The sequence below is a fragment of the Toxoplasma gondii genome, chromosome VIII (genome assembly GCF_000006565.2).
Source record: "Toxoplasma gondii ME49 chromosome VIII, whole genome shotgun sequence".
NCBI lineage: Eukaryota > Apicomplexa > Conoidasida > Eucoccidiorida > Sarcocystidae > Toxoplasma > Toxoplasma gondii.
The window spans coordinates 6,706,305-6,719,158 of NC_031476.1; the positions used below are offsets into that span (position 1 = coordinate 6,706,305).

At 61.6% G+C, this 12,854-nt stretch overlaps 1 protein-coding gene across 1 annotated transcript; it reads right to left on the reverse strand.

Moving 5' to 3' along the window:
• Positions 1 to 342: 342 nt before the first annotated feature.
• Positions 343 to 12,854, reverse strand: TGME49_268010 (hypothetical protein; the record flags this gene model as incomplete). Its single annotated transcript, XM_002365477.1, has 2 exons — positions 343 to 1,510; positions 1,924 to 12,854. The coding sequence occupies 2 exons, from the start codon at positions 12,852 to 12,854 to the stop codon at positions 343 to 345; spliced, it is 12,099 nt and encodes a 4,032-aa protein (XP_002365518.1).

Sequence of the window (12,854 nt, forward strand, 5' to 3'; positions counted from 1 at the left end):
GGGTGCTCACATTGACACGCGCTTTCGCGCACACTGGCGGAAGTTTCTGCTTTTCGGTGAAGAAAAAGCAGCCTCGCCTTGACACAAACACTCTTGACCCTACCGTGGAAAAACCTGAAAGCGTCACATCTCGTTTCTGGATCGAAACATGTGAACATGTCTTGATCTTTGTAGAGATAGACGTTGATGACCGTAAACACATATATGGACACAGAATCGTACGTGTAGCTACATATCAACGTATACAGACGTATGTATATCTCACATTCTTTGTTGTTCTGTGTATGTGAAGCGGCACTGGCGTCACTGGGATCTGCCGACCACACTCGACGGTTTCTCCTGCTATGCGGGACTTCTGCTTCCCTTCTGCAACCCCGGTCGCCTTCTCTTCTCTACCGCTGCGCGACTGGCTGAGAGGCCTTCGCGCTTCACTTGGTGGAGAGAAAGGAGATACTGGCCGAGTTTGTGGGCCGCGAACGAGGAGCAGGTGTCTTCCCATGTCCATTTTTCCTTCTGCTTTAACGCAAACAGATGCAGAAACAAGATGCCAGTCCGACCCCAGAGCAGTCGTTCGTTCTTGCTCAAAACATGCGCCTCTTGCACGCAAATCGAACGCATCGACTCGTCGCCAAGCGCCCCCAACAGCTGCCAAGGCGGTACCTCTGCCCCAGGCGGAGACTGAGGCACCCCACGAAGTGAAGAGGGAGCAAGCAGAGGAGACGAAAGAGAAGAGGAAGCCCGCGCAGCGGTGGCCGATGTCATGTGTTCTTTGTTGAGAGATTTCGCTTTGTTTTCTGTATTCTCATCCTCGTGGCCACTCTCCGTCTCGCTCGTCTCGTCTCCCTCCTGAGACGTCTTCCGCCTTTTCCTCGCACCCTCGTTCTCGTCTGCTTCCGGATCCTCTGCGCCCTCACCTCCGTCTTTCACAGAAACGTCAGCAGCGCGGGACTCTCCCTGGGGAGAGCTTGGCGCCGTTTCCAGTGCAAGCCGCTCCGCAGCAGAAGCCAGCGACGCAGAGAACGAAGCGGAGAGACCGTGAAGCGCGCCTGTGAACCACGCATGCGGCCGCCGAGCCACTGACCCATACCCTCCACACAACCCGCTTACCTCGCAAGAAGAAGCGAGACAAGCCGAGGGAGGACAAGAAGCCGACGGGAGAGAAGAAGTCGAAGGTGGCGAGACCCCTGGACTAAGGAGACTCGAGCTCGGGGCAGGTCCGCTGGGGGGCAGATTGTGGCGGAGACGTTTGTTCCGGTTCCGCCGATGTTCGGCAGGGAGGTGGAGGTTAGCGAATCCCGGGAGGGCGTCGATGAGATCGAAGATCGCGCGGCCGGACGCAGAGACGAACCAGGCGTGGCCGAGAGCCTCTGCAGGCAGGAGACGCTCTGGCGCGTCGTAAGACAAGAGCGAGGCTAGGATGTTCCAGAAGGCAGGAGAGAACATGGACGACGCGCCAGACGGAACTGCGATTGCCGAGTCGCGTTGGAGACGAGAAATCCGTTCTGCGAGGCTGAAATCGCACAGACAACAAACACAGGCAGAAGAAACGTGAGACAGAGACATATACATACAAACACACACACGGGGTCTCTCCCCTTCTCTTTCTACCGCTCCTGTGTCCTCTGATTCACTTCACGTTTCTCGTTTCTTCCTCTCCACCGGCGCCATTGCCCGCGGCGGTCTCTGTCTCGAGGCGCTTGCCGACCTTGAAGTTCCCTGGGAGATCCGTCCTCTCCGGGCGCCGTTTTAGTTCCACGGTGGTTCTGCGCGTTGGCTTCGCCTCTCCTTTATTTCTGCATCTGTCGCGTTTTTCTCAGCATGCGCCTTTCCTCGCTCCTTCCTCTCTCTCTTCTTCCCCGTGACCTGTCCCCTTCTCTCGTTCTTTCCGTTTCTCCGTTTTTCTGCGTCCCTGCGTCGCCTCACCTGCAGTCGCACGTCAAAGCGGTTTGGCGCGCAATGACCCAGTTCCAAGCCATCTTGTGCAGCTGCCTTTTGTCCTCTTCGTCGAGTTCTTGGGGCGTTCTGCCGATCCACTGCAGAGCGTGAGCCTCACCCTTCTTCTCGAGCCGTCGATGCTCCTCCTCGTTCCGGATGCGGAACAGTCCGTGGCCGACGGCCTGACAGACATCTTGAGCAGCTCTCCAGTACGCGCCCAGCTCATCGTGTTTCTCTGCCCACGCCGCGACAAAGGAAGGGATGGGCGGGAACGTCGAGGCTGCACACGAATCGCCCAGCTCGTCCGCTTTCTCTCCTGGAGGCAAAGCTGCCGCAGGGGCGTCCTTGGAGGACGCGGGCGAGTTGGCAGAGGGTCCTGGTTCGCGGTCTGCACTCGCGAGCCTTTTCTCCTCAGGCCTGTCGTCTCGAGGCTCTTCGGGTGCGGCTTCGATACTTGGCGCCTTGGCTCCGCCTTCACGCGAGCGGCACCGGCCACGTCGCTCTCTCGCCGGCAGCTTTCTTCGCCCTGAGTCGCCCCTTTCCGGGGCCTGAGAGACCCCACAGGCCTCACTCACGACCGCGCCGGCCTGTCGAGCGGCGCCTCGCGTTCTCGGGACCGTAGGCAGCAGGCGAGCAGGCGATGCTGCGGCCGCCTGGTCAGCCGTCTCGTTGGTTTTCTTAATCAAGACCTGAGAAGGCGAGGAAGAAGCCTCCGTGGGGGTGTCTGCGTTGGGTTTCTGCTTCTCGTCTTTCTTCCTTTCTTCTCGAAGACGGAGGAGCAGAAGGCGAGCGCGGCGCTCGGCTTCCTCAAAGTGTCGGCTGCCCGCTGCAGTGCCGCAGAGACAGACTTCCTTTTGCTGAGGCGCGAGGTCCGAAACTGGCGATCCAGAGCACCGGAGGAAGGACGGCGGACAGCAGCACCCGCCGCCCTTGGCCAGCTCGGCCAAAGTCACTCCAAAGCTCCAGGCGTCCGCGTGCTTCGTGATGGGGAGATGCAGGAGTTCGGGAGCTGCAGACGCGGGTCTCCTCGTTTCGCGGCCTCCCTCCTGTTTCTCCTCTCGTTTTCTCCAGGTCAAAGCATTCGCTGACACGGCTACTGCTTCTCTTTCCTTCTTCAGCCTCGCGGGATCTGCAAGCGAACGCCGGGGCTCCGGTGTGGGTGGATGCCTGACCTCTCCGTTGTCGCTCCGCGCTCCGTCTTCTCTCGCGCCTTTTCCGTGGCCTTCGGCTCTGGTCTCTTTCTTCGCTTCCTTTTCTCCTTTCTTCTCTCCGTCGTGCTCGTTTCTCCTGTTTTCTTCTGCCTCTGCTCCCGTGCCCTCAGGCTGTCCCTCCATCCCGCGACGCGCGCCTTCCTCAGACTCCCTGCGCCTCCTTTTTTTGTCTCCTGCTGCGCCCCTCGCGTCTCGCTGGGCTGTCGCGTCCACCGCGGAGAAAGCTTCAAGGGCCGCCGACGCCCGGGAGGACGCGGCCCCCGGCGCCACAGGCGCCTTGCGCAGGCCCACAGAGAGCGGCAAGATGCCCTGGCACTTCTTCAACTGTCTGAGCCAGGCGCGCTCGCGCTGTCGAGCTGTGAGATCTTTCTGCGACGTCGCCGTGGTGACCGCGTGGCGACTGCCTGTGCTGAGGAGCGACGAGTGGCGCAGCGAAGAGCAGGACCGGAGAGAATGGGGCGCCGATGACGCAGAGGCCGAAGGCGAGGCGGAAGACGCAGGGCGCGACGCCGCAGTGGGTCGACTCGGCCTCGCAGCCTCACCGTCGCGTCGGAGGATCGAGCATAGGCTGCGCCCCCTTGGGTCCATCGCCCTGCTGTCGCCGGACCGACGCGCTTCCAGGAGGCGCCACCTTCGCTCTAGATCTGGGGGCGCATCATCCGCCTCCCGCCGGCGCTTGAGGCCCTGCGCCTCTTCGCGGTCCCTCGTGCCTCCGTTTCTGGCTTCTGCCCCCCTCTCGACCTTTCTTCGCCTCTCGATTCGCTCGCCATCTCCCTCTATCCGGCTCTTCCCTACGGCCTCAGGCTTTGCGCCGGCGTCAGGCAGGCCTCTGTCTCGGCGCGCCTCCTCGGCGAGGCGCGCCTCGGAGGGGGGCCGCGCCACGCCCGGCGGCAGGTCGCGGAGTCTCCCGAGTTTGTCGAAGCGCAGGGCCTCGGGCGCATTCGTGTAAGTCGTACCCTGGTTGTAGGTGGTGAGCTGTCGCTGAATCTGCAGGCTCCACTGATGTTTCTTCTCCTCGCGGCCTGCGGACCAGGGCGTCGAGGACGCGAAGTGCTCCGTAGGGTGCAGGACGAGGGAGGAGCCAAAGTCCGCCAGAACGAGGTGCCATTTGAGCGGGAAGTAGATGTGTTTCTCTTCGCAGAAAACCAAGACGTTGGAGACCTTGATGTCGACGATGCGCCCCACATCGGCTTCGCAGCAGCACTGCAGAAAGGCTCCGCCACTCAGCAACTGTGCAAACAAAAACTTCATTTCGAACTCGGTCAAACCTGGAGCGCCCAAGAGACTCCACAGCGGGGCGTCCACACAAGACGTGACAAGACGCTCACGACTGCCGTCTTCCGTGTCGGGAGACGTTTCAGAAGAGGGGGCGGGTCCCCCTTCGCTTGCCGGAGAGGCGCCGGAGGCTCGCTGCTTCCGCAGCCACTCCTCCTCCCAGGCGAGAAGGAGCTTGACCTTGGCGCGACGCACAATCAGACGCTTCAGCATAACCATCAAGTCCCCCCGCGCGCGAGGCATGAGGAGCTGGAATTGTCTTAGCGACGAAGCCGGCGCCACGGCGTGGAGCGGCGGCCTGACGCTCTTCGCCTCCCGTCTCTCCTCCTTCTTCCTGGGCAACGCTCCCGCCCCGCTTTCTCTCTCGGCTCTCGCGTCCTCGCCGCGGCCCTCTGCCTCCTTGTCGCCCAACCGTTCGCCCGCCTTCTCGCAGGCTTCTTCGCACGCAGCGGACGCAGGCGCCGGTAGCGCCTTCCGCGCCGCCGAGGAGCCGAGCCGGCGCGAGGCTGCAGAGGGAGTTACAGCGGCGAAGGCGTTGATGGTTTGAGGCTTGTAGGACCGCGTCGCCAGCGGCCGCATCACATGTGCGTTGAAGTGACGCATGAAGGCTTCTTCTCGCAGAAACTGGAAAGGCGCAGCCGTCTGCGCCTTGTACTCCTTGATTGCCAGCGGGATCCAGCGCGCGGTGGAGCAGAAGCACGCGCGGCGTCCCGCCACAAAGGGGGCCTCCGCCGGGGCGCCGGGAGAAAGGGCACCGTTCGCAGCGGCCTCTTCAACTGGCGCATCTCGCAAATCCTGCTTGCCTTCTCGCTCTTCCTCCGCTTCACATCGCGCACAGCAGAAGGACGGCTGGATGCTGCGGCGCCACCTGGCCCGAAAGACGTTGCCGAAAGTCCCGCGGCCGAGTTGAAGCTCGCGCGAGCTCTCGATGAAGCCTATGTGTTCCCACCACTCCGTCACCCAGTCCATCTTCTTCGCTTCCCTCTTCTTCGCCTCGGCGACCCCACACGCAGGCACAGAGGCCTGCGGCGAAGCCGGCGAAGGCACCGTCGGAGCCACCGGCGCGTCTGGAAGAGTCGCACCAGTCGCCGCCGGCGTCTCGCGCTTCTCGGCTGCACTGCTGCCTTCCGCCGGAGGCTCTCTCCCGTCCTCGTGCTCCCTCTCTGGAGCCCCTTGGCCCGGGAGGAAAGGCGAGGAAGAAGCGGAAGTAGGTGAAGACGAAGCTGAGGAAAAAGAGGCAGATGCGGGATGTGACGCACAAGACGGGGGAGCGGATATTGAGGCCGCGGGCGCACAGGACGGCGACGGATCAGGGTCGTCGGAAGGACCTCTCGTCACCTTGGGCTCCTCCTTTGCTGTCTCTGTCTCAGTTTTCGTGTCTTTGCCGTTATCACGGCTTTTGCTTGCTTTTTTTTTCCTCTTGTCTTGTCGCCGCTCGTTTTCATCTTCGGTCTGGACTCGCGGTAGTCGAGTTTCTCCCGTCTTCTCCTCGGGAGGTTTGTGTGCGAGAGCCTCACCCTCGCACTCCTCAGGCTTCGCTGTAGCCGCCCTTCCTCGCAGGGCCTTCGTCTCGCTCCGAGTTTTGACTCTCTTTCGAGACTCCACCGACCCCCCCGCGCTCTGTAGGTTCCCATCCACCTCGCTCTTCTCGCATCCCTTCTTCCTTCGCCGCGTTCTGTGTGTCTTCTCCGGATCCGTAGGACTCGCTATCTCAGTCGCCGCAAGCTTCAGAGCGTCATCCGGCTTCGGGGGTTCTTCTGTCCCCGGATGCTCTCTGCCCTGATTGCCCGCTGAGCGAGGCGAACGGCGGAGCCGCGTCTGCGGTCGCCTGGCCGTCGTCGCGGTTCGGGGAGAAAGCCGTGCTTCTCTCAAGGGCGAAGGAGCAAGAATGGAGGCGGCAGAAGCGGGGGAAGAGACGGGAGCCTCTGAAGCGGAAGTCGCGCCTGGGCGAGGTGACCTGAGAGGCGTTCGAGTCCGATGACCAGTTGCTCTTTCTGCTCTCTGTTCTTCAGCTGGAAAAACAGGCTCTGGCGTCTCCCGGGCCACCCTGCGACTGCGTCGCCTCGTCAAGGTTCTGGTCTCTGCTCGTCCCTTTTCGGCCGCTTCTTCCTTGTCTAAGCATGCATCTTTCTGTCCCCCTGCCACCGATTCCGCTCCTTTATCGTCTTTCTTTTGCGTTTCAGTCTCTTGCCCGGACTTCTGCTTCTCTGTAGCAGTTTCATTTGCTTCGTCGAGGCCTTTTCGCTCCGCGTTTTCTCCCAGGAACTCTGCGTCTTCGTCGCGAAGCGCTGTTCCGCTTTCCTTCCCCTTCTCTTCCCTCTTTGGCTCTCGTCTCTCTTGGAGCTCTCCCAACTCCTCGGTATTCTCTTCATTTTTCGCCGTCGCGACGCTCCGGTCCGCAGAGAGTCTCTTCGGTTCTTCTGCGCGTTCCGGCGCTTCTGTGTCTGCTTGTTCTTCTTCGTTCCCTGTCTCGCTGTCACGCTGTTCATCGTCTTCGGTTCGCGTGCTATCTACCACATCTTCTTCTCCTATTCTCTCTGTCCCTCTTTCCTGTTCGCCTCTCTGGCCCGGTTCGCCCTCTTCTCTTTGAAGAAGGTCTTCTGTAGGCGCCTCACATTCCGCCTCCTCCATCTTCCTTTCGGCATCCGCTGTCTCTTTGACATCCCTACTCATCTGGCCCTCCTCCCGCGCGTCTTTGCTCGACTGCTTTTTCGTCTTCGTTTCGTTCACCTCCCCTCTCTGTGCTTCTTCGTTGCCATCAACCGGACCATTGCCTCCACCAGTCTCCTCTTCGAGGCCATGTTTCTGCTCAGTTTCAGCGTCCGCGTTCTCCCAGGTCGCCTCTCCTCGCTCGCTCTCTTCTCTCTTGTGCGCCTTCGTCTCGCTCTCCACATGGACTTCCTTACTCTGGGGCTCCTCCTGTTTGCGCCGCTCCGCTGCCTCCCTTGGACTCTCCTCGCGGAGCTCCTCTGTCCCCGGGGCTCGCCGTTCAGCGCCTTCCTTCTTCTCGCTGTCTCCACTGTCTCTCGCTTGCCCCAGAGTCTTCAGCGAGGCTCGCAGCCGCGACCGCCGCAGTGCCGCGACCGCAGCCGCCGCCGCTGCTTTGACTACGGACTGCTCCACTAGCGACGGACTTGAAAACGAGGAGAGACGAGGAGAAAAAGTGTGAGCGGAAGACGAGGGCGACTGAGAGGGAGGGACAGAGTGGGAGGGGAGGGAGGAGAACGGCGAGGATGCGACTGAGAACGCCGTCGACGAGGGACAGGAGAGGAGACACTGTTTCTCTTCGTCTCGCGCATCTGAAGGACTCTGAGACAGTTCGGAGTTCTCCGTAGGACCAAGGTCGATTGCTTCGCAGATGCCTCCGGTCTTCCTCAGGCGCTCGCCTTCAAGCAAGCGATCCCAAGCGTAGACAGACGACAGTGGACAGCTGGAGAGGGTGGAACGAGGTGAAGAAGGCGGCCTAGACCGTGTGTCGAGAGGAGAAAACAGGGAAGGAGAAGGAGAAGAAACGGAAGAAGCAGGAAGGGGACACGAAGAAGGAAACCGAGACGACGAATCAGCTCCTTCTCTCCGAGTCGCTGCGCGTCGAACGTTCTCCCGAGACAGACTGTTGCAAATGAAGGGAGTGGGCGAGTGCAGTTTCGACCTCGGGAAAGCCATAAACCCTTTTGGGTCAGATTCACAAGGCTTTTCTTCTTCGGGAGACGACTGTCTCCCTGACATTTGGTCTCTCTCTTTTTCTTCGCTGATCCTTCCCTCTCTCGTGGTCTCTCCTCTTTCATCTCCCCTCCCGGCGCCTTGTCGCCCTCCCTTGTCGAGATGTGTATTGTCTCCCGGCCATTCTTGTGTCTCACTCGCGATACTTGTCTCGCTTCCTCTCTCTCGCTTGCCTTCCCCGTCTCGGGTGTCTCCGCCGTCGCACTCTCGCTGGTCCGAACCTGCTTTTCTCGCGCCTCCACAGGCTTCCGAGCAGCCAGCGACCAGAGTTGGAGCCATGCTCCCAGAAGCAGCCGCGCCTGAAGAAGCGAGAGCCGAAGCCGGCGGAGAAAACGGAACTGGAAAGCTGCGTCGCCGCTCCTGGAAGTTTCGTCCCTCGACCTCCGCCGTCCCCACCTCGCTGGCCACCGGCAGAGGCGCCGATGTCTCAGAGGAGGCAGCATGAGGCAGTGACGACGGAGCCGCAGGGTAATCCTTCGAAGTGGACGGCGAGATGAAACACGGAGCATACTGTAGACCGGCAGACGAGGAAGAGGAAGAAAATGAGGAAGAAGAGGAAACCGATGGAGAGGAAGAAGACGACAAGGAAGGAGACGAACGCTGAGAAGGCCAGGCAGAACCTGATGCAGGGCGAGATGAAGAGGAGGCTGCAGGGGAGGCTGCGACCGGCAGAGAAGCAGGGGAAAAGAGAGGAGGCGAACACGACGCAGAGAAAGAGGCAGAAGTAGCAAGCGTAACAGAAGGCACAGAAGCTGCAAACGTTGCTGCGGATGCGAGCTCCGCTGACCGCGAAGCCGCCGGTCGCACCAGTTGACTGGGGGGGCCGTGGGCTCGCGGTGCCGCGTCGAGAGAAGACGACCCGCGAGGGAAACCGCCAGGAGTTCTCGAAAACGGCGAAGATGGAGACGAGAATAACTGTGAGGAAGACGAGGGAGAAGAAGGCGAAAACGAAGAGGTAGGAAGCGACGAGGACGAGTGAGAAGACAGACTCGATGCCACAGACGGGAAAGAAGACGGAGAGGCTCCCGCGCGCAAGAAATGACTACGCCTGAGAGGCGACGAACCACCGGATTGGCCTTTGCTTTCGCCCTGAGGCGCAGCCATGACGGTGGTTGGGGACTCCCAGGCCCCTCGGGTTCTCTCTCCCGCAGCAGTGTCCCCGAATGTTTGCCTCTCCACATACCCATCCCTGTACCTGTCCTGTTTCTGCCTGGGTTTCCCAGTTTCTCGCTTTTCCGGCAGGTCCTCTGTGTCGCGACCAGCTGTCTCCTTCGTCACGGTTGGCATCTCCCCTTTGTCTCTGTGCCTCTCCAGTCTTCTGCGTTTCTCTTCTCTGTGTCTTCTCCTCTCTGCTCCGCCTTCCGCGTCGCCCTCTGCACTCGCACTGCTCCCAAGGCGTCTCACCCTCTGCTCGGAGTCGCTCGACGGCCTCTTCCTTCGCCGGCGTTCACTGTCTCGGCCGTGTTCTCTCTCCTCGGTTTGCTTTCTTCGCCGCTCCTTGCTGTGTTTCTTCTCGCTTCTGCTGCGTCGTCTCTCTTCTTCTCGATCTCCGACGTTGCCGGCCAGGTGCGGACTCGCTTCAGGTTCGCGCCGCCAGGACGGGACTTCTTCTCGAATTTCTCCCTCTTCTTCCTCGCTAAGGTCGACGGCGGGAGCGAGCAAGCTGTGGCTGGCTCTCGACGCGAAACCCTGGGAAGCCGACTGGGGGTTTTGGCCGGTCTCCACGCGCGCGCGGTCCGTCAGCGTCTTCGCGCATTCGGCGTCCCTTTCGCTTCGGTCTCCTCCCTCCCGTCCTCGATCTTCTTTTCCTCGATCTCCTCTCTGACTGTGCTTCCGGTGACGGTTCTCTCGGTCCCTTCGCCGGCGCTCTTTCGTGTCACGGTCCCTCTTCTCTCTTCTCTGTCTTTCCTCGCCGGACTCGGACCTCGCAGCTCGCGCCGCGCCCCGCGCCTCCACAGGGCTCGAAAGCGAGAGGAAGGAGGACGCGCGCGGAGGAGACAGCGTTGCCTCGCGCAGAGGAGACGCGGCGGTCCCGGGAGAAGAAAACGCGAACGCCGTCTCCTCAGGCCCCGCGTCTGGCCACGCAGTCCACCGCTTTCCGGCCTCGCCAACAGGCGAGTAAAACCAGGTCGGAGCGCAGACAGGGGCGGCCTGAGACAGCGAAGCCATGAGGCAACTCGAGGTCGGCCCTGCCAGCGCGGGGCAGTTTGTCGGGGCCGTGAGCATCCGCAAGGCTGGGTCGCAGACGAATTTCGAAGACGGTTCTTTCCTTCTTTCGTCTCTCTCGCTTGTGTGACTCCGCTCTTCTCTGTGCCTGTGGGAAGCCCTCTGCTCCCGCGCGCCTTTCTCGCGGCGCGACTGCGACTCATGCCGCCCTTCCTTCCGCTCCCGGTCGCCGGCGTGTCTCCCGCGGTCCTGCCTTGTCTCTTTCTCTTTCTCGAGTTTCTTCTCTCTCTCGCTCCTCCTCTTTTTCCTCTCTCTGTCCTTCTCGCGCTGTTTCTCCCGCTCGCCCCCGTGCGCCTGCTCTCCCGTCTGGTTTTTGTCGCGGCCTACGCCTGAGGCAAGAGGGGCCGCCGACGGAGAAGAAACGAGGCTCGAAGCAAAAGCGGCAGTGGAAGAGGAAGAAGAGAAAGAGGCCGGGAGAGAGGAGGTGTGCAAGGCAGACGAGGTTTGCGAGGGAGCGGGAAGCAACGAAGCAACGCGGGAAGACGAACGGTGAGGAGAAGGAGAAGCGCCAGGTGTCGCGCAGGAAGCAGCGGGAGAGAGAGGCCCCCCTGGAGTTAAGGCGGGGGGCGACTGAGAAGAGGTCGAAGAAGACAAAGACGACAAAGACGAACAAGAGGCAGAGACAGCAGACGCACAGGAAGAGACAGACGCCGATGACGGAGCCACAGAAGACCACACTCGCTGACTACGCTCAGGGGGAGGTGGGGGAGAAGCCAAAGCAGCAGTTCGCGTTCCGCCCTTGACGCGGCTTTGAGGAAAAAGAGGAAAGCTGGAATCCGCCATCGCGTCCTGCGAGCAAGTCCGCGATGAAGTCACCGTCAACAGAGAGAGTGGAGCGGAAGACGGGTGGACGGACGCACCCGAGGCTCCCGCAGACGAAGGCGAGGGAAGCGCAGACCAAGAAGCAGCGAGAGGCGCAGCTACAGAGGAGGCGAGAGACGAATTCGACAGGGAAAGACAGTTCGCCGACCTGTGATGGAGCGCCGAGGAAGCCAGAGGCACCGAAGGGCTTGTTGCAGGGGGTGCCTCCAGTTCCTCCGTCTTCCTCCCGGAAAGAAAAGCGGGAGCCGACGGGCGTCGTCTGTCGGCGGGTCGCACGCGATCACCATTCCCAAACCGCTTCATCGGATTCGAAATGAGGAAGGAGTCGCGCTTCTGTTGGTTCTCTCCCTTCCCGGTAGCCTCGCCGCTTCGCCGGCTCTTCCGCTCCTCCCGCGAAGAGATTGGACACGGAAGAAGAGGCGGCGAAGCTGAAGAGAGGCGTCCAGAAGCAGACAGCGAAGAAGCGCGCAACGCTTGGGCCGCAGAGTGAGACTCAGACGCTCCAGGGGTCCCCACGGAGAGCGGGAGAGGGCGATCCAGAGATGGCGTGACGGACGAGACGCGGGGAGTCGCACCTTCTTCCTCGACGACCCATGGATCCTTCTCTTCCAGTTGTGTCTGGCGTCTGTTTGTTTCTTTGTGGCTGCATTCCTTTATTCGACTGGCTTTGCTCTCCGCCTCCACAGAGAGCGTCGGTGAGGGCGAAGACGAAGGCACACGCTCAGAAGGCGAAAACGAGGCGGCCGGACAAGAGATACCGCATTCGGCCTGATCTGGATCGCGCTGCTTCTTGGCCGTTCTCGCCTTGAGGCGGGGGTCTCTATTCTTCTGCTCGGCTTCGTCTGTAGGCTTCCTTCTCGCTTCCATTTCGCTGCCAGGGGATGCCCAAGACGAACATGTCGACGCGTCGCCACCTGGACCCGAAGAAGGCCCAGAGGCGACGGGTCCTACCGGCGGCTGGCGGGGAAGCACGCGAGAACAGGTTTCATCTGAGTGCGGTCCGTGTTCAGACGCAGACGAGGCGCGGTCTCGGAAGCCGAGACTCGGCTGGGGCTCGGAGCCCCGCCGCTCGCGGTTGCTCTCTTCTCGCTCTTTTCGGCCTAGAGGAGGGTCCCCCGAGGGCGGCCCGCGACAAAGGAGCGGACCAGGGGGAGAGAAGAAGGACGAAGGAAAGGGGGAGAAGTACGGAGGCGGTAGAGGACAGAAAGGCGAGGCGTAGGGAAGGGACGAGCAGGGCAGAGGATGTGGAAAAGACTGGAGTTGGAAGAAGGACGCTTGGGGTGCAGAAGTAGCTGGAAACGGAATGAAAGGCGGGGGACGTGCCAGGGGGGGAAACGACGGAAGGGCGGGGCCTTGCGCGCTGCCTTGCTTCGAAAACGACATGCGTCTCCCTCCTGCGCGCTCTCGCATGGACTCTCTGAAGTAGTGGGCGCTCCCCCGCCTTCGGGTCTCCCGACCCCGCGGCTTCTCAGAGTCGACTCGGTCTCCGACCGCAGGCGAGACGAACTGGCTCGCCTCGCTCGCCCACGCCCCGACCTGGGCGCGGTGTCTCTCTCGCACGTTCTCCTTACCGTCCTCGCGCGCAGAGAGGCTCTCGGGCCCTCGCCCCGCGTCGCCTCGGCCTCCGCGCAAGACGGTAACCTCGCCGCCTTCGAGAAATGCCAT